Source organism: Dermacentor andersoni, chromosome 6 (assembly GCF_023375885.2).
Source record: "Dermacentor andersoni chromosome 6, qqDerAnde1_hic_scaffold, whole genome shotgun sequence".
NCBI classification, from domain to species: Eukaryota; Metazoa; Arthropoda; class Arachnida; order Ixodida; family Ixodidae; genus Dermacentor; species Dermacentor andersoni.
Genome location: NC_092819.1, coordinates 48,952,501 through 48,980,143, shown reverse-complemented (window position 1 = coordinate 48,980,143; position 27,643 = coordinate 48,952,501). Strand labels below are relative to the sequence as shown.

Below are 27,643 nucleotides of genomic sequence, written 5' to 3'. Positions count from 1 at the left end.
CTTGGCCAAGTCCTTTTGCTTTTGGAGAACGGTGAGGTTTTCTATCTGTCGCATCCTCTGCCTCTCCAAGTCCTTGATGACGCCTTCGTGGAGTTGTAGGCGGTCCACTTCTTGCTTATAGTGTACGTAGAATACGATTCCTAAGCTCGCCGCAACAGAACTGGCAAGACATACCTTCGCCATTGTCGACATGGCTTCCTCGCGCGGGGCAAAAACACGTCAGGCTCCCGACACGGTGAATTCACGCGTTCAACGCGAGAAAATAACCGAAAACCGGCGCACATTCACACGGAGCGTCAACAAACTTGAGAAACACCACGCGTGCCACTACGCAGGCGACATTCTTCACGGGCGATGATCGAGCACCACAAACAAACCACCAGGGGGATCAAACGCTAGACGATCTCTCATGGCGGTAGCATCGTTTCAGAAACAAACGCCGCAGGTTAAAACTTTTAACCGACACAGATCGTCTTTGGTGTGTCTGACATGGCTGCACCGAGAGCGTCGTCCTTGCTGCTTGCGTTCAAAGCAAAGGTGAGAGGGGGAGCATTTCGAGGTGATCGGTAGCAATGTTCAGCTAGGTGGCCGCTGCCACCCATCAGCTGCTTACGTTGCGATCTGTGCGAGAAGAGAAGTTTAGCGTCGCTTTAGTGACCTGAATTTTGCGCATGTAATTCGTATACGTGGATCAAAAGCGTATACAAAGCTTTGCGGCGTTTGCGGCCGAAATATCTTGATCTGTGCCGTTGGGTAATGGGGCGCCTAGCCCTCGCTTGCGATATGGAGCAGTTGCTCCTGGTCGCCTTGCGCGATCAACGGATCAGCAGGGTGCCTTCGCTTTTATTGCGTAAACTTTATCGCGCCTCCTAAAAGTACGTGCATTCGAAAGAATTCATTTTTGGACTTGTCGAGGCGCTCATCTTTTCCAGTGAATTTTAGGTGCGCCAGTGGTGCTTTGTGCGTGCGCCAGTGTTCTTGATTTGCGAAAGACGTCGCACGTAGTTGCACCTGACCTTTCCGGCGGCAAAATTAAAACTACTGCTACATAGCACTGCGAAAGCCGCCACACGTAAATATATTTTTGCTCACGAACACGGTAGCTGCATTTAAGTTGCTTCGGAGTGAATTTACGCTGAAAACTGACGTACCGGAATTTTGCCCCGAACTGTTGCTTCGTCGATTTAAAGGTCGCGCGGGGTTTTATTTCAGATTGAAGAGTCGGTTGCACTGGTTCCTGACATGGTGGCCGAAGAAAAGTTGAAAGCTGTTCAATTTTGGAATGTGGTTTCGGAGAGGCTACAACAGATTGTGAATGACAGCGCCGCCGACATCAACGCGTTGGCACTGAACATGCATGGCGAGGACATCAATGTGGTATGGAGGTTTCGGCTTTGGTTTGACTTCGACAACTTGAGGCTTTTGACATGTCATGCATCATTGAAATTTCTGAGACAGTTGCCACAAAGTGAAGTTGTGGAATGTATCCCCAGCTCCAGTAGGACTTGCTGCCTTTTCGTGGGTTGACTATACGGGATTTTTTAAAAATCGCCAATGGCAGAGCGCACAATTCTAGTCCTTGAGCTGGATTACTCGAAGAAGCGGACATAACTTGCATAAGAAGTAGAAAAGCATATTATAATAATCTAATTAACAAGATCTTAAGGTTTTAACCAATTACTTTATCATACATATTGCAATTTATTAATTGTAGTTGGTGAATTTGCAATGCATATCTACCTTAAACGAATTATCAGAAGGGTACTAGTTTCTTCCCAAAGTGTGCGACGGAATGCATTAGCATTCAAGTAATTTTTATGCTTCAGTGCATAAAGTGGCATTTTGCTAGCAAAGTTAAACGGAACAACTGTGCATAAGTGCATTTTTACCACAAGTGTGACGGCTCGTATCTCGAACCAGTGCCGTCCTCAGGATTTGTACATCCTTGAAAGCTCACCAGCTACAACTGCACTGTAAAGTAACTGAACACTCAATTTGTGAAACTTTGTCAATTAGTCAGTTATGCATTTTGATTTATTGTGCGAGCAATGTCCGCCTTTTCAAGCAATCCAGGTCAAATTGTACACCAAATACAAAACTTCATTAAACTAATACAAATCTATATTGAAATGTTCGCTTGTTTATGTGGTCTGTTAGTGTGTGCCATTGCAGCGTTTTAATTAGCATAAAGAGATTAATAATTAGAGTATCATTTCACATAAGTATAGATTTAATATCGCTAAAAAAAACTGGAACAGCAGTGGAACAGAACTATCTCGTATATTTGCAAGAAGGCTAGAAAACATAGTTCAAGCAGCTCAGCAATATAATAATGAGAAAGCTCATTTGTTATATTACATTTGGTAACGCTTTAGCAAAAATATGCATTCTTTATTCTCATTGCTGTTCATAAAAAGTTTCATGCATAGCTTGTTTGTTCGTTTCAAGAGTTTAGGACAGTAGAACCCCTGATCGACTTTGGTTGCAATAGTTCTAGTGGCTAGTTCATTCCCTTAGTGATGCTCATTTAACATTGTGTTGTTTATTGTGGCTGAAGGCTTCACTTCACGATGAACAAGAAGCACAAGCAAAAATGGCACAGCCCTACATTGAAGCCCATGCCTATAGATCGGAAAACCTGTACACGGGTGAGCAATGTTTTGTCTCCTGTTGAGACGTCTTGTAAAGAAACGAGGAATCACAGCAATTAAGGTCTTCTGGCAGTTCTTAAGAGAGATGATGTGGAGATAAACAGGAGCTTTATTAGGCAGCACATTACTCACAACTATGAATATCAGTGATTCAGAATATCAGTAATCACTGGTTAACTAATTAGCTTTAAATATATACTAATTAACATTTTAATTCATTCTTTTGGGGAATGTGTTGCAATTACAAAATGAAAAAAAAAAGTTCTTTGCTGAAGGCATGCCTGCTTAGTGTATTCCAATGCATTACATCGCTATTGTGCGAACAAATGTCTTGACTCTAGTGCGAGTGTAGACATGCATTGATCACTGACTGGCTCCAATCCCAAAAGAGCAACACGTTTTCTAAAATAGTTAAATATAAGCTCGCTTTGTGAACTATAGCAGTATATGGGATTTATCAGTGATTGTTGCACAATTTCTGACATCTGCTGGTATGCGCAGGGCATCACTGAAAAAAGATGCAGTATACTCCGAGGTTACCTAAAGTTTTCAGTGAAGCTCCTCGGAAGGTAAAGAATGTGCTGAGAGATGGTTGAGTGGATGGTTGAGCAGACGGTTCAAAATTAAAGAATCTAATGAAGGATATGTTACGTATTTGTGGCTGTAATCGTGCTTATGTTGAAGCAAAGTCAATTGTTTTCACAATTAGGGGAGTTATTGTTAATTTGCTTGGAATGCTTCACTCATTAATGAGCTAACCCACCACACCCTTGAGTACTCATAAAAAGTTCTTAGAATGGTCATGTTCCCTGTAGTTTATACATACACATGTACAGTGCTCACGGAATGAAATGGGACACGGAGCATTTAGTAGAACCCTACATATGTGCAAAGTACGCGAGAGCAGCATGTCATGTCGCTAGGAATTTGGTCACCAAAGGTGACCAGGACTCCGATCTAAGTGTATGTGCCAGAATTACGTCGATGTGACGCGAACTGCAGCCGGTTGAAACGAAAGTGTGCGCATTACTTAGCCCTAAATTGACGCGTTTCATTCCGTGAGCACTGTACAGGTTTGACTTCTAAAAAATATTACAGGGTAACAGCTGTTGCTGTAAATTTCTGGTGTTTGCAGAAGCCGTCGAGGAGTTTGATGTCACGGCTGCGTCGGAGGGCCACCAGCAGGAACTTCTGGCATTGTCTGCCGAGCTCGAGCAAGTGGGTTCGTCGCAGCCTTCTGCTCAGGGAAATTTCAACAGCGTGCCTCTGGAGCAGGGGAGCCTAGATGTGTCTGAAGGGTCACTTTCCAAGGACTCGACAGTGCTGCTCATTTCAACTCAAGCAGAGGACTGCCCTGCAGTTGCCAGGTTTGATGTTGCACATCAGCAGAGCCACAATCCTCAGGTTTTATCGCAACATGATTATGGCTCAAGCAGCAATCTAATCCTTCAGGTGAGAAATGGCGCTACCAACAAACTGATAGGAATTTTTTGCGAAGTTTAAGAATTTAGGCTCATTCTACAATTTAACGAATGTTGCTCCAAATTTTATGGAAAATATATTCTGTTTGCGAAAAAGACAGAGAAATTGTGACAGTACATGCAATCTTTTGTTGCAGTGGAAGGTGCCATATAGCAGAGGGGCACTTGCTTTGAGCAAGTTTGTTTAGACAAGTTCCTGAAGCAGGCAAAAGTGGCAACAGCTAAGTCTGTGAAGAAGTCCCTGTGATCTAAAAATAATGTGCCGCTTTTCAGGCTCTGCTGTTCATAGATTACTGCTACTTGTGTACTGCATGTTTTAAATTGTCCTAAATAAAGTGCATATGTATCCCATAAAGGTGCTAGCTTTCTCACCCTTTGTCATGTCTGCAGGATTTGTATTTATTTTAATGTTTACAGGTTGGCAGGTGTGGCAATGTGTACCATGCAAAAGCATTTGAGAAGTCCTTGAGCGGTTTTCCTCACTCAGATTCCTGTATTTGCCTATGTTTGGTCACAAGTTGTTGGCTAGGTGGTTATGGTACAATGAGCAGAATTGGTCTCGCAACAAGTACCTACCTATGAGACCGTGCCTTTTCAAAATTATGAATCGGAGAGTGAGGGGTCAACCTGTAGTCGGCTCTCCACTTCAGCTTGGGCATAATTGTGAGACCACATGGCTTTTGTTTGCAGCATCTACAGTCTAGTACACTGTTAATGTGAACACCTAATAGGTAATTTAATAAGATTAACTACTGCAGTTATTGAGTCTAATGCGAGTCCAGCAGATGTTTGTCTACAAGCAGTCATGGCATGGGTTTTTGCAATACTGCTTACTTATACTTCTACAGATGCCAGCAAAGACAGCAAACCTAGGACAGAACAAGGACGACTCTGAGCAATGGCAGTCCTGTCCAGAGTATGCCACCAAGCCGAAGGTTCAGAGGAAACGACGACCTTCGGCAAGGAAAGCAACTGCGAAGAGCTCTGCTAAAAGAAGTGCCACAGTGGGTGTCAAAAAGGCTGCAGGGATGACAACTGCCACTGATATGAGACCTTCTGATGTAGCATCAAGTGTTCAGTTGGAAAGCACTCAGGTAAGCGTCAAGAAAACCTTGCAACCCTTCTTGAGAGTTAGCTTGATTTAAATCTGAAGAAGAGCTGCAATACAAAGTTCTAAATAATGAAATTCATGTGAAACCAAGATGAATTTGTATTCTCACTAGAGTTAGTACTGTATCTACTCGCATAATGATCGCACTTTTTTGTAAAAAAATTGCTGCAAATTGAGGCGGGCAGTCATTATGTGGGTCAAATTTCCCACGTAATTTTTCTCGACGACCAAGCCTGGGCGACCATGCACTCCCGTGAGTTGGAGGCGAGGCAAGCCCTTGACGTCCCCTCATGGGAGGCTTAGGCCCGACCATCATAAAGTGCTGGTTCTATAATAAAAGTTTCGAGGTGCGATCATTACGCGAGTGCGATCATTATGCAAGTAAATACGGTATGTTCACCCGACTAGCCAGTGCCTGTACCATAGATTTGTTCATAGGAAATACTGAGAAGGCTGAGAAAGCTTAGGAATTAAAATTAAAGGTATTGCATTTTGCAACTTGCTGCCTTAGTATTTCGGCAGCTGCTGTCATATTAGATGATTTCATTGTGCTGTGACTTACGAAGGCACAAAGGGGATGCGCCCTTGCCGGGGCCGCTTCAAAAAGCAACATTTCAGCCAACAGTCGGTACATTTTTTTTCGTTAGAATTTGCCCGGAGAATAGCTCATGCTTTTTTACCACTAGAGCAACCATGATGCCTTCCCTAATAAATCACCAAAAGCATGACTGTCAGGTCACTTTAGGTGTGTTTGCAAACACCGAAAAGAGTATTAATGAATTTGTGCTGTGTGTCTCTCAAGTTTGCCGGTTTTGTGTTGACCACATCAGCAACATGGGGACAGGCATTGTCGTGGATCAAGATGACCCCATTCGTCTATTTTTCATATTGTTTATTCTTGATTGCGACACGCAGCCGATGCGGCATTTCACAATATCGGAAACGATTGATAGTCTCCCCAGGTTTAGCAAATTCGATCAGTGATGCCCCCTGATGATCTAAAAAAAAAAGTCAGCACCTTTGCAGCAAAAATTATGGCCTTTCCTTTGTTTGGGGGTGGTGAATTAGAATGTTTCTGCTGTAAGCTTTGCCGTCGTGTTTCGGGCTCGTAGTAGTGGCACCGTGATGCGTCCCCAGTCGCAGTTGCAGACAAGAAGTCGTCACCCTCGTTGTGATACCGGATCAGATGAGTCAAGGCAGCGCCGAACCTCTCTGTCTTCTGGCGTTGGTTTCTAATCTTGGGCATCCATTGCACACACAAGAACCGATAACCGGGATGTTCATGAATTATAGTGCGAACCGAACCGTGACTGATGTTCGCACGCCCTGCCAGTTCATCGATGCTTATCCTCCGTTCTTGTCTGATCAGCTCATGAACCTTTTCAATTATATTGTGGGTGATTGCATGGTGGCTTTGGCCCGGTCTTGAATTGTCTTTGCAACTTTCACGTCCTTCTTTGAACCGTTTGCTCCAACGCTTCACAGTGGCCTATGAAATGTAATGTTCAGTGTACATGGCAGCCATCTGGCGACTAATTTCTTTTTGGGAAACACCTTCAACTGTCAAAAACAGCATGCGGCGCGCAGTCACAATTTTATTGCCCTTGGACTTTATACGAAGCATGTGTGCGAGGGCAACGGCAGGAATGCGCCTGGAGTGTCCATATAATTGCTATCGTAATAATATAATGAGAGTATCTGGCAACTGAAACATCCCGCGGCCAATTACGTTAAGCAAAAGAAGTAGTAGTAACGAAATCGTACTTTCAGCATGCGGCAATTCGCTGCGCTGCAACAATGTCTTTCTTTCTTTTGTGGGGTCGGAGCACCGAAATAAAAAAAAAAAACACCCACACACAAAGGAAAGCACGTTGGCCACAATCAAATGCCGACTTTGGGCACTTAATGTGGCTACCGAAGGAATATCGGAAGAAAACCTGAGACGCTTGATCCACAGAGAACCATGCGCATACTGCTCGGTATCCTACACCGGCGTGACAAGACCTTCAGAAGAGGTTGCGCTCAAGCGACCGCGTTGCAATCCGTCGAGTCCCTACAGTGGTGGCGGCAAGCGACCACTGTGTCCAAAACTCTGCCAGGCGAAAATCCACTCGGCCAGAGAACAACGAATGCGCACCAAAGCGCCGCGCAGTGGTTGGGGCAACACGAGAAAAACGCATGCGCTCTGGTTGGCTCTGACTACCCATGGGTAGCGAGAACAAGAAAATTGAGGCTCAGTGTGTCTGCGTGAATAAAAGTCAATGTAGAAAAATAAATAAAACGTAGTTACCTTTGCTGGCCTTAGTGTCTTGACATGGATGCTTTGGTGCAGGTGAAAAAAATTTTCATATTCTTTTCTGTGGCATGACGGCACAAATGAACCACCATAACGCTTCGTCTCATCGGACCTTGCTGTGTGCTTTGTCAGCTTGTCTGATAGTCTGTTGATTTGGCTTGTCTCGTTGTATGGTCCGACGTACGACTTTAGAAAAGTCAATGCACCTTTGGCGTCAAATGTTTATAACAACATTGAACCCACAAAGTTCCGGAATTGAAAATCTAAAGCATGACTTTGGAAATGTCAATGCACCTTTCGCATCAAAAGTTTACGAGAACTTTATACCCCTAAAGTTTCGGTATTGAAATCCATGCGCTCCGTAGGATTGTGCGGCCTCCACGAGCTGCCGCAATGAGCCTGCTCGCCGTCAAAACGACCTTGAAATATTGTGCTCAGATAGGGCTCCTTGCGTTTTGTGACTCCCGGTGCATGGGCATATGCCATGAAATCCAGCCCGAGTTCGCAATGTTCATGCCGAAAGTCTTTTCGTGCGTGAAAAAAAAAATTCTAGATAAAATTTAGAATGATTTCCTACTCCGGGGGTTGTTTTAGTTGGCGGTGCATGACAGCACGAAAAAATTTGGGGGGGGGGGCAGGGGGGTTGAAGCTCCATAAGCCCCCACCCCCCGGCTACGCCACTGATCACTGGGCTTGCTGTCCACTGTTCATAAGTGCAGCAAATAACTATTACACACAAGTCGAAGCTGCACTCTTGGGATGTGCAAGTGGACGTTGTAAACAGTATAAACACCTCCTACTGTATTCATAGTTTTTTTTAAACTCCTGTTATTTAATCGCATGCTTCCTGTAGTGGTACCAACATGTTGTTTTAATTTCAGGGCGTCGAAACAACTGAAGTAATTGTGATTCAGACACGGAAGAGGCCTAAGAAATCCAAGGAGGAGAAGGACAGGCAGTGCAAGGTCTGCCTGAAGGAGCTTCCCAACAATTCTTCATTGACAAGTAAGTGTTTTTCGGTTTCTCTCTAGGTGGCTAGACTGAAGGCTAGAAAGAATGAGGCAGGAGCTGTGCCTAGAATGATCACGTATAGCCTTGCCACTTTTCACTTGTTTGTGATGTAATGTCAAGTAGGCGACCAATTGGCCATTTCTAAAGTGCCTAATGGTGGCCATCGGAACACCATATGCAACAGTTTGCTGCTACACCTTTTGAAGAGCGATACGATCCACCTAATCTAGGCACCTTGCAGAAGCACCGCAGGGTTGGTGTTTTATTTATTTATTCGTATTTAAATGCGTAGCATTTCTGTGCCTACCCAACGAGCAAACCCCTCCGTCCGTCCGTCACGTAAGACTAAAGCGGCGAGAACACAGTGCACACGAAGCTATGAGCACTCAGCAGACTCTGTCCCCATCGCAGAGCGCTTTCAAGATAGGGCCCGCGCATCTGTGCCATATGCAGCATCACTATAAAGAAATAGATGTATGAAAAATGCAAACTAAGTGGGTGAGAACACAGCGCACATGAAGCTATCATCATTGGTGCACTCTGTCCCCATAACAGATTGCTTTCAGAATAGGGCCGCTGCTGCTCCATACGCAGCCGCCACCATAGTACGGTTGATTACAGTTGATAATGGTTTGACATGGATGGATAAGGTACTAAAGAGCAATAATGGCTTATAATGGTCAGAGCATCATCAGCACACCTGGTGCTGCCAACTGCAGTAGTTTTCTTGCGTCAACAATTCCTCTTGCGCAGCCTGCAGCAGTTTGTGTTGCCGTGGCACTGTATATACTGGTCGAATCTGTTTTCATAACATTGATAGTCACACTGGGCTGCGTAGAGATGAGCAAGTAGCACAATGCTTATGCATACTTACACAACTCCCAGAGAAGTTCCTGCATGAGGAGGAGGAGGAATAAACTTTATTTGTAAAAATGAGCTGATGGTGGAGTCCGAGGTGGACGGCGTCCCTACTCCAGGATGCCGTGGGCCTGAGCCTATAGCTCGGCCCTGCTGACCAGACAAAGCTGCGAATTTTTATAGTAAATGTTCTCTCTCTCCTTGAAGTACATGAAAGCATGATCTTCAAAATTGATTGCAATTCGGACACCACCTCCCCTCTTTATTCATGTCAAACCTTGAATTTAGCAGCTTATATTTTTTAATTGCTTATCTTGAGGAAGGCTTGGATGTGACAGTTATGATATGGGGATAATACAACTGGCTACCCAGAAATTCTTTGTGTCATATTTGCTCTCACTGCTCTAGCCAGTCGCTGCGAACAGACTGGCAACCTGGCTAGCAAGCTTGCTAGCCAAGTGACGAGGTACACAGTCGAATTCCATTAATTCGACCCTGACAGAGCCAATGAAATTGACCAAATTGTCTGGTGGGTTGACCTAAACAAGATGCAGTATTTCTACACATGCCCCTGGAAGATTCTACATGCACTTGAATGAAATGCGGGCCCATTTTCTATGTGTCCAAAGTAGAAAACTAATGTACAAATGACATTAAAGGTCCAAAACAAAGTAGAAATCTAATGCACACCAGATTTTTTAGCCAGGAAATGGGAAAGGTTCTAATATAAGTTGAACAATGATGGCCAGTTTTTTAATGTCAGCTTTGCCACAATGAATTCATGTTATGCGGTAAAGCCTGTGAATGCTGTGAAGGTGATTTTGTTTTCATATCCGATCGCACGGTGCAACAATTTTCAGCCTCGTTGTCCTAAAAAAAGAAGTGCACATTAAATGCAGTTAAATATTGTAATCATACATTGTGAGCTATGGTTATTACTTAAAGATCTTCCTAAGGCAGGCTGAAAATAGGTGTTTTCGATGGGAGATTGATGCGTGTTCAACGTATTCACTGTCCCTTAAAGGGACCCTGAAACGATATTGTACAAACGTACTGAGTCATTAAGAGTAGGTCCTTCTGATCATTAATTGACGCATCTAAGTGCTCCGTGTAAAGTGTGTAATTTATTATAAGGTTTTAAGAATGTACATTGCTGCTGATCGCAGCACACTGCTTGGCGGAATTTTCAGCCGCCCCTACCCATATGGCGTAAATTAACCTCACTAGGGCAAGCTATCCAATTGGCTGCCCAGGGCGCGACGTCGATAATTTTTTCACCTTTATGGTGAACAAATGATGTTCGGAATGGTTGGAATGTTAGTTAATTTGTTTTTATAAAAAAAGAGTAACAAAGAGAATGCACAAGAACAATTTGTCACTACACTTAAGCACTACCGGCACACAGCAAGTGTCATCTGCCTGCGTTGCATTGTGCTCCGTCTCGACGAGAGCTTCACGGTCAGTGTCCGTGTGTCTTTTCGTGAGCAACATGAATCGACTTTGTTGCATTGTGGGCTGCAAGCGTAGCGACTGGCAATATGTCAAGCTGCAATATCGTGTCCCTCTGCAAGGCAGCAAACGAGCGGAGTGGCTGCAGCGCATCTGACTGTTGCTATCCAATCAACGCCAGAATTTGCGTGTTTACGGCCGTCTTTTTACGGCGGAAGATTACTACCACAATAGCATTTCGCGAGTCTGGTATTCGGGTAAACGCAAGCGAGGGGACAGGGCCTGGCCGCTTGACCTTGCCGTTTCACGGAATGAGCAGGAGCGCAAACGTGAATGATCTGCACGGTGCAGCCACTTGGTGGCACAGAGCTCAATCAAACACAGTAGCAGTAACCGGAAGTAGACGACACGACGTGCCATCATGACGCAGAGCCAATGAAGGCGGAGCTTAGCCTTGATCACTCGGCGAACGAGTTGAGGAGAAAATGCATGGCTATGGAGGAGGGTAACTTGTAATTGTCCGTAGCTCTCTTAATATGAGACGCCTCACACAAGTTGTGGTGTGAATGATTAACTTTAGCTGTACCCTATGCATCTGCAAGATTTGTCCGAACCATTTCAGGGGCCCTTTAAGCTCCACAAACACAGATGCTGCCACTAATGGGGCGTTGCTATTGGGGTCACCATAGGGTCAGGCGCATGCATGCTGTCTGGTTAAGTTCGAATTATCCAGTGAAGGCCAATTTTAGGATCAATATAACAAAAGTCTGGGCCCATAGAAATGCATGAACGCCGTCCAGGACCTTCGGTCGCGATTGACTTAACCAAACAATCTAATTAACTGGAGTTTAATTAACGGAAGTGTGCTGTATTATACTTTTCACTGCTTGCCCCATCAAACACTCATTGGTTTGTAGTAGCCATACGCTCATTTTGCTATGTTTTCCAATTGACAAATAAAAAGACAAGGCCATTCACCTATGAGTGAGGTTCTCGGTAACTCTATTCGGGGACCACTGGTTTACACAAATCCTTGGTTGTCTTCTTATATTTGTGCATGCAGGTGTGCTCATGCTCAAAGACTGACTAAAGCAAATTGCGTTAGTGTGAAGCCAAGAGTCACAACTAGTGTAATTACTCAAATTAAAAGTTGATGGTACTCTGAGATAAGACTGGCAAAGGTGTTGTGAAGCGTCACTGTTCATGCCAGTCTCTGTCAGGAGTGAGTAGTAGTTTTGCGGATTCTTTCAGAGATAAAGAAACGTGCAGTGTGAGTCAAGGTAGTCACGCACGCTAGAGGAGTGACCATTTGTTATTTTAGCAGTTCTTTTCATGCTAATCTTTACATAATTGCAGAAATATAAACAGAGGCAATTGAAGCAAGCAATGGACACGTCACCACGTGATCAAACATGGCAGCGTCCACGGAATCGCTGCGATAAGAGTCAATAAGTTGCAGAATGGTGGCCAGTTTCTTAAAGTCAGCTACCAACATCCTTTGGTGCGCTGCACAATTACAACAATCCTGTGTGCAGGGCACCTGGGATGCGGCTGCCTCAGTCTACCTTGTTCAGAATCATAAAAGAGTGTCAAAACATTTCTTTGTGGCTTCTTCTTGCAGCCCACATGTGGACCCATGAACGGCCGTTTGCTTGTGCAGAATGCAGTGCTCGTTTCTCCACAAAAAACAACCTTGTAGGTATGTGCCGCCACTTGGTCTGGTTTCAGTTATGTTGCAGTTAGGTTTTGGTTAAGTTAGACATGAAAAGTTACTTTGACTTCTCTTGTCTTTATTCAGATGTGTATACACTTCACAGTGCTACACACCAACGAGGCGTGACAAAAAGAAACGGGCAAGGAGACAGGCCTGATGAGGCACACACCCTGGGGCATAGATCAGAGAGCATTTGGTTGGCGAAACACAACAAAACAGCAATTCAAGTAATAAAATATGTCTACACAAGTACATGCAAGTGCACATAAATAGATGAATACTGTTACAATAAGCGTTGCTCAGATGAATTCACAGAGGTATATACCAACTACACGGCAAATGCAGCAGGAAAAAAAAAAAAAGGAAATGAACACGGTTTAAATGATGCAGTATATAAGGTCACAAAGGAAATGCCAACTGTGCAGAATAAGCGAAACCAGTACTACCACTCAACCTACCACTACTGACTGCTACTTACTATTACTCAAATGCTACTGCTCCAAGAACAAAATATATTGCCAGCACGATGTTTGAGCAGAACAGCATCACAGCAACATTGTTTTTCTTGCCTTTGTGTGCTTACTTGTGTGTGCCTGATATTCATGTCTCATTGCGTATGCAGTCGTGAGCAAAAGCTTTTGCCACACATTCTCTCGTTTTCTTTTTTTTCCTTCGCAGCCTGGGCATGCCAGGTGAAGTCGAGGGGTACAGCCTACGCGCATGTGTTCGACCAACGCAATGTATAGAAACAATTCTACAGTTTCGAGCTACGCTAAAATAATTTTTTTTGTTAAGGCTCTCATCCCCAAACTTTTGCTCGCAACTGCACCTTAAGTTTTGTTTATTCCTTTGTGAAGGGACACTGAAGAGGAATGCTAAGATGGATGGGCAGGTTACGCTTCTGGAATAGCAAAAACAGAAGTCTTGCCCTGAGTAGGGTCTTGGTAAGACTGAAAAGATGGTCATGAAGTTCCCAAGCTAAGTTTCTCACAATGTCTCAAGGCGTTGACTGCGTCTGCTTGGGACTGGTTAACAGTTTATCGATAAGCAAAGATTAAGCATTCTTAAGGAACCAAATACACAACATAGCGAGTTCTGAGAACTTTTGCTGAGCTAGAACGTTCTAAACTTGCCAATATATTTCAAGAACTTGTGACATCACATGGATATGCCAGCACTGAAGTTCATTCAGGCAAAAAATTATTAAAGAAGACTTTGCCCTTCCTTCCTGGCCGCCAATAACCTGAGAGGCTGGCTGCCATCTACCATATAATTGCAAGTCGAGTGTGTCATGTAATGTGCAATTCCTGTGGACAGCTACCAACTTCCTATGGTGTGCTGTAAAATTTAAATAATCCTGTGTAAAGGGCACCTGGGATGTGGCTGCCTTAGTGCGTACCTAAACATGGATGACAGACAATGATAGTAATGCCAGGCTAATCTCTGTCAACCAACACAAATAAATTTGTTTGTTTGCTTACCTTTACATATCTCTCCGTCTGTAAAGAAGACACCGGACCACCCAAAAAACAGTGTTAATAGTACTTCATCAGACTGAGAATGAAATAATACTCTAAGCAAAGCATGAGAATGCAGAAAAATGTGAAGGTACTGAGAAATTTACTAAAGGGACACTAAAGGCAAATATTAAGTCAATGTGGACTGTTAAAATACCATTCCAGAAGCCTCGCAGCGCTTGTTTCGTGCCAAGAAAAGACTTCATTTAAGAGAGAATCTCTTCTGAAGGGTGCAGATACCTTTAGCATAATTCAAATCGCCCACCCCTGAGCAGGGGAGGGGTGACGTTGGATACACTATCTCTGCCCATTACAACTGTCTGTGAGTAAAACAGCGCCCTACAGACGGCGCTACAGTTTTTTGTGCAAAATGCAAATGCGCGGCCATGGAGAAACCGAGCCAAGACAGAGTTGGATTCACCATTGCAGCTGCTTTTGCTCAATTGGCGTGGACTGTTCGGGCATTGTGAGATACCATATAGATGCGGGAATCTCTGCTACCGGCATTTTGTGGTAGTTTCGCGAGCCAGCAAAACCAGCGAGCACTGAGCGATAACAAAACTACTGAAACGCAAAGGTGCTGGCGGTGCAAAGTCGAGGGAAAACGAAACCTTTCAACCGCCCACGTCTTTGTCAAGGGTGATGTCAATGAGTTATCTTTTTCTAAACATTGAATTGAACTGGACAAGCAGTATTTTCTTCCACTTATAATGGAATGCAATTAACTTTTTATAACGAGAAGTTGAGTACTTGCGAGAGAAGTAAAATGAGGAGTGCCTTCGTCATCAGGCTAGTACTTGAATGTCGCTGCTAAGACGCAAATAGTTTCCTGTATTTACCTCAATTTCTCGATTACTAAAACATAGCTCACAATAATATTGACACCTTAGGCGACCTTGAGCATTGATCGATCACTTTAGCTTGACTTAATATTTACCTTTAGTGTCCCTTTAAAAACAGTACAGTGGGTCCTAGGATGTTGTAAGACTAAAAGTGAAAGCTCAAACTAGTGTGTGCATTTTTCGATCGTTTGCTAGTTTAGCAGCAAAGGGAAAGCTGGGCAGATGGTCTAATAGATGTAACGATATGGGGGCCAAGAGCAAGAAATAAAGTCGAGGGTAGCAGAGCATCGATGGTGGGATGAGACTAGGAAATTTGTAAGCGTATCGTGAAGTTTCTGATAACTGGAGGTCACTGGGAGAAGCGTTTGTCCAGCGATGGATAAATAATAGGCTGCTGATGTTGATGACTAATATGCAGCCATGCAGCGGAACGAAGCACTCTCAGTCCTTAGTTGAGTCCTTGGTGTCGAGCCTCTGTGGTGAGAAGTCTATCACGCATTTCCCTCGTGCCCACTAATTTTTGTTGTTATTGTTGCCGTCGTCATAGTTGTTTATCTTCAGCTTACAATTCTTGTCTCTTGGAGGACATAGAATACAATGCTTAATGCTTTCCTTTATTCTGCGCATGTGTTGCAGTTCACCAAAGGACTCATTCAGGCGAAAAGCCATATGCGTGCAACGAATGCAATGCCAGCTTTTCAACACGAGGAAACCTCAAGCGGCATGTGAAGACACATACGGGCGTCAAGCCCTGGAAATGCAGCCACTGTGAGCAGTGCTTCACCGAAAAGAAGACTTTAGTTGCTCACATGCGACGACACACAGGCGAAAAGCCCTACCAGTGAGTCTGTCTCAGTGTAGCATACTGTATCCATTCTCTCAATGTGACAACCCGTCGTGGTAGTGCAGTGGCTATGGCGTTGCGCTACAATGTCCGAGGGTGCGGGATTGAATCCCAGCAATGGCAGATGCATCTCTATGGGGGTGAAATGCAAAAAACGCCCATGTGCAGTGCATTGGGTGCATGTTAAAAAACCTCTGGTGGTCTAAATTAACCCGGAGTCCCTCACTACGGAGTGCCTCATAATCAAATTTCGGCACGTAAAACCCCAGAATTTTTATCTTAATGTGACAGCATCGATTTGGCAGCATTCTCGGTTTCATACCTTCAGATTGTGTTACAAACATGTCTGTAGCATTTTTTAGGTGGATGCCAAAAGAAATTTGGTATGTGTATGGCAGTGGGATTAAAACTGCTTATCTATTGGAATGCACAGGTGTGAGCTTTGTACATGCTAAGCACCAATCCTGCAGCTGAGCGCTAATGGCTGTGCTGTGAGCCGAGAGTACGAAATGAGCATTTGCAGGCAATTCATACTCTCAATAGTTTATGTGCTACGAAGGTTCCTGGTAAAAAGTGAGTGTCTCCTGCTGATACCTAAGTCGCGACACAAGACAAGATTACTATATACTATGTGACCACACAAACTGTCCCTCTCCCAGCTTCTCCTCTTAGTCTTTTTAATGACCACATACACTGCAAAGATATGATGCTACTCACATGCATCATCTACATTATATATCCAGTTTTAAAATGAACATTATATACTAATAAGGTGTTCATTTTACAGCAGTGGCTGTTATTGACTCTGTTGGTTCTCTGTCTTTCTGCTCCTAATGTGGCCAAAGCACCACCTGTCATGTCGTCATAGTCGAAGTCAGAGCCCACAGCAGTGTCAGAGTTGCCATTCATGACTTGATCCTGTATCAAGATGGCAAGTTGGGCCAGTTGGTTAGGATTAGGACAAAAGGAAACGACGACTCAGCGCCGTGTCGTCGTTTTTACCTTCCTTTAGTTCGTGTCCTGTGTTGCGCTGTCACGAACCTTACAATGGAACTTGATCCTGTGCCCATGACATGCATGCTTTTATGTAGTTGTCATTGCTATGATTGCACTTCTCCTCCTTTACACCATGATGGTTTCCGTTGTCATTGTTGGGCAAGCTTTTGTGCTAATTTGGGTTGCACTCAAGGCACTTCCTCTGAGTGGCCCCTAAAATTGCTTAGCATTGGATGCTACTTTAACACCACATGCTGGTGTAACATGCAGCAGTAAAGACAGCTTCTCATTTGCTCGTGCCTTCTTCTGCAGTCACATTGTGGTGTTTCGTGCCTGCGCTTTCCCAGGTGCCAGATGTGCCAGCGGCGCTTTGCCCAGTCGGGTGTCCTGCGCATGCACATGGCCGTGCACCTGGGCCAGAAGTCGCACCTGTGCGAGCACTGCGGCAAGGCATTCCGGCAGCGCTCGCAGCTGCATCTGCACATGCAGCGGCATCAGGGGCTGCGCCGCTACTCCTGCAATATCTGCCCCTCAAAGTTCCTCACCAAGGGTACGTCCTGGAAAAGTAAAGAAAGATGAACCTCAAGTTGTTGCTGCTCGAACTGGCCAGCGATCCATTAGAGCGGAAAGTGCATGTGGTAGAAAGGACAAAGAAAGAAGAAACTGAACGCAGTTATCGCAGTTGAACTGGTTTATGCTGGCACTGACTTGGTTTGCAACGATGTGAAGCTCTCTCGGGATTGGAGCCAGAAAAAGCCTGCCCATGGCAAACGGTCAGCTGCTCCCTGAGCAATTGGAGGGGAAGCTGCATGGCCTTAATTTTGTCAGATCTTGGTTGGGCCTCCAGCTCGAAAGTGAGAGCATCTCTGAGCACTTCGGTGAAGCATGTTGCACTGTATGAACTGACCAAATGTTTTTCAAGCACTTGATTTCGGTCAGCCAAATGTAAAGCATTCCAAGATCACTCTAGGGTGGTTGAAAGTGAGCTGTCAAACATGCCATTAGTGGCAAATGTGTCCAGGTTTCTTCATTTGTTCTTGTCTGCAAAGCACTCAGATAGAATTCTGCTTGAGTGAGCTAGTTGTTTTGTGTTATATTTGAGTTGACTAATTTGCTGGTTTGGATAGGTACATAGAACAGTTACAGTTCTTTGTGTTGTATTTTTGTTATTCTATGCATCCATGCAGTTTTTACCTTTGACGTCTTGCTCATTTGCTTCAAATGACATCAACATATCAGATCCAGAATGTTCGCAAGGCACGTGACCATTTTTCTTAATACTGTAAAATATTATACCTATAGTGTAAAATTAATACTATAAATTGGTGTGTTGTACCGGGGACCAAGCGCTATGCCTGTCAAGTTGCTCAGATGGAGTATTAAGACAGGAGAGCTGGAGTGGAAAACATTTTGTCATTTGAAGCTGCCTGTGTGCAGGTGCACATGGACAGCTTGCACTTTACACATTACACATACGCAGACACTTTCCACATTCTATATAACTTGCCTTGAACTTTAAGCAGGTGCACCTGTATGTAGTATCCTGATGCTAAGGCAGCTGGCAGGATAAAATCTGTTTTGCACACATACCCTGCATAGTCCTCTTTGTGAATTTGTCTTTCATGCAAGTCTGTAAACGTATCTGGAATTTACTAGCTCACCTAGCTTTCTATTCTGTTGAACCACTTAAGCAGTGTTTATTCCCACAAGCATTACCATGTCGCATCATTTAGATGGTGCCATGCATCACTTAAATAAATGTGTAAAATTTCATGGCAGAAAGTGCATACCAGGGGGCCCATACGTGTTTAACACACTGCCGTAAAGGCCGACCCACATTTAGCGTTGCTACTGCTGTTGGCTGGCATTACACATCACTCGGCGTCAGCGTGAAGTAAGGCGACATCCAAAAACAGCGAGGTCTGGCATGTTCGATGCCGCTAGAAATATTGAATGTGGGCTGGCCCCAATGTTTAATAACTGAAGGCAAGAGTGTACAGTGCTTTCGCATAGCCTGCCTAATGTTTCCAATAGTGCTGACAATTGTTGCCAATGTTATTTGACAGGTGTGAAACTTCGATGCATGAGGCCATTGCAAAGGAAGGAAAACTTGTTTTTTCTTGTATTTTCTCACATTCTAGCTGACATGCTGCGTCATGAGCGGACACATACAGGAGAACGGCCTTATGTGTGTACTCTGTGTGGAAAGAAATTCACGCGGCAGCAGTCACTCAATGAGCACACCAACCGGCACTACGGCATCAAGCCTTTCGAGTGCAAGTACTGCGACAAGACGTTTGCCGAGATGTCAGCGTGTTATAAGGTGGGTCTCCCGATGTGACCTGAAGGATGATTGGAAACCTGTTCTTCTTATCAGGAAACAGCATAACATAGTTTGTCATTGAGGGACTTTAATGTGCACTCAAAACTCCTTAACTTGAGCTCCAAGAGATGTGACACATTTACCTCATTTATCATTTACATTCTGCTGTTAATTCGGCCCATGCGGGGCCGCAAGATTTGGTTAGAATTATTCGAAGGTCGCACAAAGGTGTAGCAAGTTTTAGATGTCAAAGGGCAAACTAATGTTAAATAAATGGAATAGAAAGGTATGCACATCTTAAGGAGGCTGGGCGCCATCTGTATGTCCTAGAGGTCCTTGATCTATTGCACAATTTTTTCTTTTAGTACAAGCTTATACTACTGCATGTGACTGCATGGATGTATACTACAACCCTGTAAAAATTTGGCCTTGTCTTCTGTATCATTACATGTTGCAGCATATCAAGCTTCATTCCAAGACTGAGGATGGGGAGAATAATGGATGTGCTCAGAATGCAATGAAAACGGTACGTACTGTTCCTGAATTCTTCTAAAGCTGAGAACAAAAGCACAAATGTTGTTTGCATTAGTTGCTCATTTGATATTTTTAGCAATAGAATGAGTTGAGCATTGTACGGTGCAGTATAGACTTGCTGAGAAACATACAAGAAAATCTGATGTGCCAACATTCAGTACAAAACCTAGTGTTATGCTCACATATCAAAGATCTTGGAGATTCAAGACCTGACTCTTTTGCCTTAAGCACAGGCTCAAGCTGAGCTTAGTCCAGAAGGCCTCATATTGGATGGACCTGCTACATTCGGAGTCTAACTTCAGTCTGACAGTGATGCGCAGATCATTTTCACACCTCTGTCATGTTTACTGCAAGTAATATGGTTCTAGTTATTGTTCTCACTGTTTTGAACATGAAGCAAAGCCATGGTGACTCAGTGGCGACGGCGCTCTGCTGCCGAGTACAAGGTTGCGAGTTTGAGCGCAGGCTGCATTTCAGGGGAGGCATAATGTGGAAATGTTTGTGAATTCAGATTATTGTCTTCAATTAATGTGCACATTAAGGAATTCCAGGTGGTCACAATTAATCAGGAGTCCTCCACTACGGTGTTAATGCCCACAGTTTTAATTTTTAACAGCAATATTTCTTGTCTGCATTGACCGTCTTTCCGCAGACTGAGGCACGCATTCCACCACTCCCTGGGACTGCCCTGCAGACTGCGGGGAGCTCGCAGTTAGTGGCTTCAGCTGCGGAATCTAGTAGGATAGTGTCAACACTGGCATCTGAGGCTGGAAACAGGAATGGGGCACTGAAAGGCTCTGAAACTCTGACTTCGCATGAGTCTGCAGTGACTGGAGCGGCGCATGTCACTGGTGTGGTCCACCCACCCGAGCTCTCGGCCATGGACTTACTAGCCACTGCTTCAGGCTTCTAGGGCTGGCAGTTGAAGAGAGCACAGCGGGACTGCATGTGTGTGTATATGTGTTTGCCACGAGGACATTTGTTTTATTTATGAGACATTAAGAATGATGAAAATGACGAGCGCAAGTTATTGCCAGAGCCAACTCGCTGTGTTAGTATTGTATATATCTTTTAACAGCTTTGATACACGGTATGTTTGTATGCTTGTGAGATTTACTAGCATCCATGCCCAGAAAGTTATGAATTGCTTGGTGTGGTCTAGCTTTCTGTTGTTGAGTTATATAAGGCTAACGAAAAAAGAAAAAAAAGAGGACAACATGGAGACAGGACAAGCGCTTCCTATCTAGTGAAGATTTATTCAGAAAAGCGTGTGAATCTAAGCACAACAATCTTGGAACAAAGGAAGTCCTCGTAAGGTCACGTGAGCAAATTGATAAATGGTGATCCATCAGTGAATTCCATTCCGTCTTTTGAAAACATTATCAATGCCCGGTTGATGCGTGTGCCTTCGTGTTTTATAATGTTATATGATTCACCCATTTCACATGTGCGCTACCCACCACAATGGCCCAGTAACTGTGTCATTCTCCTTCCAAGCACAAAGTCACGGGCTAGATTTCCACCCACAGCAGCTGTATTTCGATGGGGGCGAAATGCAAAAATGTTTATCTACATAGAGTTATATGCATGAATCTTGAATCTTGTGTACTAAGACAAAAGCAAAAACTAAAAAGTTGTACCTTTTGCCTGCGTATGCACTTATCGTAGGCAGTGAATCATTTGTTCTTTTATGGGAGTGGCAAACCTTCTTATCGGAAATTTAGTTGGTCAAAATCCGGAGCCCTTCGCTACAGCATCTCTCATAGCCCCAGTTTTGCTTTTGGACATTAAATCTCATGAATCAATCAATCCCTCACGTGTACACCAATCACGATGCCTCGTGATTATCGAGATGCTGCCAAAAGAAGACTGGTGACAATCACTCCACAGCTGAGAACTCAGTATATATATCTGCCCGCTGATCACAATGCCTAGCATCCAGCTTGCGTGCTTCATCATCCTTCTATGTTAATCCGTGCTAGTGTTGCTCTGTTATCTATATAATTACATGTGCTCATTTGTGTCTCATTTGTGCTGTAAGCCGAACCAAGGTATTTATAGTCTTTTAAGAAGTCACGTTCTCACTATCCTCTCTAGTCAGCTGCATTTTAATTTGCAGCATTATTGTTTGAGCATTGCACATATAGTTGTACGTTTATAGTGCTTGCCATGTTGATACTTGTACAGTTGAACCTTGATTTAGCAAGACTGATGGGACCCAAACATGATTTTCTTCATAAATCGAGGTCTTCGTTAAATCACAGAACACTTCATGCTAATAACAGTATACTAAGACAAGAGCAAAAACTAAATAGTTGTACTTTTTACCTGCGTATGTACTTATTGCACTTATTGTAGGCAGCAAATCTTGTGTTCTTTTATGGTAGTGGCAAACCTTCTTATCAGGTCAGTGGTTTCTGTCACTTGAACGCGAACTGGTGCACCCATATTTCCCCCACAAAAAACGTCTTTATAGCTGAGAGGTTTTGGTTCACTTCATTGCTTCAAGGCTTTTGATGCTTTAGACTGTATGAATCCGTGTTGGAGAATCAAAAACGCTTTCTTAAGGTGAGCTTTTGTAAAGCGGGTCTCGTTAACTTGAGGTTTGACTGTACATAGCACTCGGTGCCTTGTATGTCTTTCTCCAATGTGCATAATTTTTGTCTAAAGTGAATGAAACATCACTAATAGTACATTCGACTGGTTACGTTCGAGCGCTCTAATGGCACCCTCAAGGTAAGATTTACATTCGGCCGTTTGAAATCGAGCACACTGAACAGATTCGCCTTGTTCATTTGGAGTGCCACGCAGCCTCTGAGCACTTGGAGATGCCCAGAGGCTCTCGCCTCTTAGCTGGGAATGTGACCGAGATCCAACAGATTTCCAATCATGTGCATCCTCCTGTTACTCTGGTAGTAGCTCAACACTTGGCTCGGACATGCTTTCTGTGGATCCAATGTCGAGAGGCCTCTGCATCACTTCAAACCGATTCAGAGTGTGGCAAGAACCAGTCGAATGTACCATAAGACTGTTCGAGCTGATTTTACCCGATACATTCCAGTGCAAACTCATTTACATTTAACTAATGTGTTTTAGTGATTTAACTAACGTTTTAGTGACCCTTCATCTGTGATAACATCTGGTGTACATAGATTATTGCATTTTCATTGTGTACATTTTTACAAAAAAATGGAGAGTTATTAAACCATCTTTATTTTGTGCGAGTCTGCTCTTACTGCAAGTAGTGTAACATGGCATGGTGGCTGCAGCGCTCTTGCTGCTTAGTGTGAGGTTGCTGTTGCGAGTGACATTATGTCGAGTACGCGGTCGGTCAATCAATCAATCTTAACATGCAAGCACATGAAAAATGGCTTGTTGGTCAGTCGCACTGAATTGGGATATGAAGTGTGTGGCGAAACATGGATCGACACATACGAGAAGGGACGACACACACACACACAGCGTCGCTTGTCTGTCGTTCCTCCTCGTATGCACGTCCCCACGTCTCATTACACCGTACCAATCCAATACGTCGAGAAATAGCTTCAGTTTTTATTTCTACGCTCCCCTCCCATTCGGTGCGTGCGTGTGCCCTCCCGTTACAACTGTGTCCGAGTCCTGCTGGCTCTTTTGCGAGAGTTATGGATAACTGCTTCACTCGACAGGGGCACTGCCACTATAGCGGCGTTCTTTTATTATTATTACTTCTTTTTCTTCTCTTGCAGGCGCGAGCTCTGCACAACAACCGCACATGTGGTTCCTCGAACGCAGTGCGGCGTCTGGGCATGCCGAGGCCGAGGCGGCCGGAAAAAGCGTTCGGCCGACCTTCGGGCCGGCATGCTTTTGCAAAACAAAACCGGATCTCGCAGAGCCGCGCGAAGCGGGCGTTTCGGCTTTTGCGCACCCCGGAGCGGCCGGCCATGCAGCAGCGTCCGCGTTGCGACGGAATACCAATGGCCTCGCGATGTAACCTGGCCGGTCACGCTCGCGTGGTACCTTGCGGCGGTTATGACCAACGCGCGGAGGTTTATTAGAAAGGTCGACGCCGGACCCGCGGCCAACTCCTAATTATGCGGTGCGGGAGGCACGCGCATGTGTATAGGCGTGATGTCGGGGTTGCCGCGTTTCGAGAACGCATACGATCGTGTCGTACATACGTATTGGCGGCGTGTGATGCGGATCTGTCAGCCAAAAGGTCACTCTATCGCTCCCAGTACCCAACCGCGGGTACCGGGACCAAATCGCAACGTCACCAAAACATATGACTTGCATAAAACACGAGATGGCACTGATTCCACCGTGCAGTGTTGCGTGTTTTTTTTTTTTATGGGGGGGGGGGGGGGGGGGAGGGGTTATCTTCGTCTTGCTGGAACCTAAAAAACAGCAAATGCGCGTTCTCTGCTACTGGGGCCAGTTGAAAGTCGTTCGATTCAAGCTGAGAGTCAACTTGGATTCATCAGTGGTACCAAATATACGATATCTGATACCACTGACTCTGGTACTGAGTCGGAACACTGGTACCACTGAGTCGGAACAGCTAACTCAGTGGTTGGACTATTGCAGAGCTTGTAACAATCTACAGGCATTCGATGTGTACCATCTTCAAGTGCAGTTCAAGAAAAAAAAAAACTACTTTAGGATGTTACGAGTCCCATTGAATTCATTTTTTTTTTTTTTTTTTTTTTTTTTTTTGACGTTACGCGATTTTAGGGGTTCGATCTCGCAACAGCTCTCTTAGGGGATAGAACCTATCGAACTGTCTTGGTAACCGGTAAGACAAAAACGAGTGTCACGACGCCCGTAACAATCGGTGCTCCAAGCCCCGCATGGTATAGGTGCTTGGCCCTGTTGGGCACTGCGAGACACTTTTTTTGTGAAACAAAAATGTTGCGAAACTGAACGTTACGTCAATATATTCGCGTGAAAGTTTCTCAGCTTAATTTGTTACACGCGCCATACATTACATTTTCTTTTTCTACCTGCTTTTGGTCTGAAGTATAAAATTTACTTACACCCGCTGTTTCCTTGCGGGAGCATTTCGCACGAGTGTTCCAGTGTGAGCTATAGTGAAAAGTCACGTACATTTTCTTTTCATAGAGCAAGACAACGTGTGTAACAGCGCAGAATAAACCAGACTGGATTAATTTTTCCCTGTCTCGCGTTTGCAAAATCAATGGTCGTATCGCTTCTGTGACGAAAAAGATCCATAATAAGCCGCCGACAACCTAAGAATGCAGATACAAAGCACCATTGTGCATATCAAACAATATAAGCGCGTTATAAAGAACTTGAAGTGGGAGGCAAACTTACTTCGCAACTGCGAGTCGGCCTAGTTGGAACAGATTCATCTTAAAACTTTTTGTGCGCAAACAGACAGGGACGAAGAATAGGAGCAACACAAGGACGAGCGCTCGTCCTTGTGTTGCTCCTACTCTTCGTTCCTGTCTGTTTGCGCACAAAAAGTTTTAAAACTTACTTCGTTTACCCATTATTGCATATGCTGCAATATCAACCTCTAGGGGATTTTAAGGGGAATTTCACTTCGTTATATCCATTGTATATCCAGCTTCGTTAAAACGAGGTTTGACTGGATATGCCAGCCAATTCGCCCATTTCCTCGACGTCACCGATTCACCGAAATTCTCTGTCTCGGGTGCCTATAAGCGCAATTGCAGTGTGGTTTTCCGTGCGAGTTTTTTATATTTTGGTACAGGCAGGTAGCGTGTGCCGCCTTTCACTGCGCATTTAGGTGCTCCCTCTTTATGTTTTGTCTTGAAGTGTGTTCCTGTTTAGTTGCAGCCGCCCCAGTGCCCCACTCTTCACTTTGCGACATTCGCCATCATCGCGAACACCGCGTTGACGACACCGTACGTCTGTTAATTCGTTGTACGGCAGCAACTCCCGGTAGAAAAAAAAAAAAAAAAAAAAACGCGGCCCATTGCCACAGCGCCCATGTCTTTGGAATGAAGCTGACAGCAGCTCGCGCCCCTTTCGCTCGGCTTTTTATTTTGTTTCCTTTCTTTTTCTCTAGTCATGTGCATGAGTTGTCCTCTGCACTCCGCGGCAACAAACACCGCACGGTCACCAATGAGCCAGATAGAGCAGCTGTCGCTCGGTTTCGCAATGAACTCGTTTCTCTGTAATGGATACGCGACTTGCAGCCGAGGAAGGGCGCATGATATCGAGTCACTCCTCTTCCAGGAAGCGATGCTGCGAAGAAAGAAACGGGTTTTGTGTGCGCCGGCTTGATTTTCAGGCGGCGTGAAAACGGATGTATGGCGCGCGTGTCATACACGCATGCTCAAGAACCGGGGTTTGTGAGGGGGGGGTGGGGGAGAAGAAGAGAAACTGGCACATACAGGCAAACCTTTACATGTGGACAAACAAGGTGTTTCAGCGAACGCTTTCAAACAATTTTAAAGGTTGTCTGTGGCAGATAACACAGTTCTAGTTGATGAGCTGGTCTACTCGAACAGGCACTTGCAAAAAAAAAAAAAAAAAAATGAAATGCGTAATCGACTAGTTAACAAAAACTCACTAATGAAGCTTTTTTAACTGGTTACCTTATGGCCCATGTTGCAGTTTACAAATTCTAACCGTGGAGTTCGCAAGGCGGATCCACTTGGAACGAATTCTCAGGATGGCATCAGTTTCGTCGAGATATTCCCGAATGTTGCGGATAAACGCATTCGCGCTACAGTTGCTTTAACAAAACGTCGTTTCATGCATTGAAGCAGAAAAGTCTGTTGTGGTGGATTGTGCTTCCTTTTTTTTTTTTTTTTTTTTGCACCCAAACAATAACGCAGAGCGACGGAAAGCAAGAGCTCAAAGACGCTGAACATGTGGCCTATGTTGACGCTGAAAAGTATCCGTCACAACCAGCCGTGACCCGGGAAATTGCGCGTACAAAAAGGAATATAACAACTAGCTCCATGCATACCAAACACCCAGAAGAAGGGGAAGAGGCTGCAATAGCTCTAGCATGCGCATTAACCACTGCATCATCCATCGTCACCGACTTCAAATTTATGTAGCCTTAATTAATTCCGCCAAGGGACTTATCTCACCTCAAGCATACCGAATTCTCATTGGGACAGATCTTACCCGCAGAAGAACTGTTCGACTGATCTGGACGCCAAGCCATCCAGGGGCAATTGTGAACAACGCTGCCCGAGCAAGTATCAACCGGGAGAGTCGCTCGCGTCGTCCGTCTCTCTCTACGGACACGAAATCCCCGAGGAGACCCATACAGGACTACGCCCCCCAGAAAAAGACCAAGAATTAACAGTTTCCCAATAAGAACAAATTACTATTACGGAGAATTCCTCCAATCCTATCGAAATGCTCGCTACAAATACCCTCTTCCTGACAAATAATTAAACATCAAGCAACTATATGGAGACTTCTACAAACAAGAACCTTCCTTACACCACTACTCGTGCACCGAATACACCAAGAAGCATACTCGTCACACTTCAAGGCATGCAATACACCACGTGCAGACTTTCATCACATTATATGGGCATGCCCATCAGCTCCAGGCAATATCAAACACAGCATAAACCACAATACTAAAATAAGCACCCCTGAGCAGTTTCAGGCTGTGCTGCTCATCAAATGCCCAGAAGACGAGCTCTGGGCTGTCTGGCTGGCGTAGGACGCCGCTACGGTTCAAGGCCTGGCCTACGTCTGACGAAAAGCGTAGCCTCCCGGCCCCTACGTTCTCTTTTCAAACCCAGCAGAGGCGTTTCAATAAACATGTATTATCTCTGTCTGGGGGTCGACCGACTATATCAGAAAAAAAAAATTAATAATGTTCTGAAATCTGTGCAGGATTATGTTCATATAACAGGGCTTGTAGACCACATCTGACTCGTCCACGCGTCCATTCAGGACAGAGTTGCTACTGTGGACCATGCGCCCCACTACTTTCTTCCCCTACCCCTGACCCACGGAGCAAGAATTATTATTATTATACCTGCTCATTATACCTTTTCTGAGGACCAGCTTCGACTG

The 27,643-nt window shown here is 44.6% G+C and overlaps 1 protein-coding gene across 1 annotated transcript; it reads left to right on the top strand.

Annotated features, from left to right (window-relative positions):
* The first annotated feature begins 175 nt into the window (after window positions 1–175).
* LOC126522062 (uncharacterized) lies at window positions 176–22,848 on the top strand. The gene is made up of 12 exons (XM_050170847.3): window positions 176–537; window positions 1,213–1,377; window positions 2,558–2,648; window positions 3,787–4,103; window positions 4,981–5,226; window positions 8,421–8,544; window positions 12,479–12,556; window positions 15,567–15,771; window positions 17,118–17,320; window positions 18,912–19,093; window positions 19,551–19,619; window positions 20,280–22,848. The coding sequence occupies exons 1-12, from the start codon at window positions 490–492 to the stop codon at window positions 20,538–20,540; spliced, it is 1,989 nt and encodes a 662-aa protein (XP_050026804.2). The 5' UTR covers window positions 176–489; the 3' UTR covers window positions 20,541–22,848.
* Window positions 22,849–27,643: the final 4,795 nt, after the last annotated feature.

What these genes read in the sequence shown, in the direction of transcription:
- LOC126522062 (XM_050170847.3), top strand. Translation starts at nt 490, where the DNA reads ATGGCTGCACCGAGAGCGTCGTCCTTGCTGCTTGCGTTCAAAGCAAAG. An exon ending in CACAAAAAACAACCTTGTAG is followed by an intron (nt 12,557 to 15,566) that starts GTATGTGCCGCC and finishes CATGTGTTGCAG; the next exon opens with TTCACCAAAGGACTCATTCA. An exon ending in CTCAGAATGCAATGAAAACG is followed by an intron (nt 19,620 to 20,279) that starts GTACGTACTGTT and finishes GTCTTTCCGCAG; the next exon opens with ACTGAGGCACGCATTCCACC.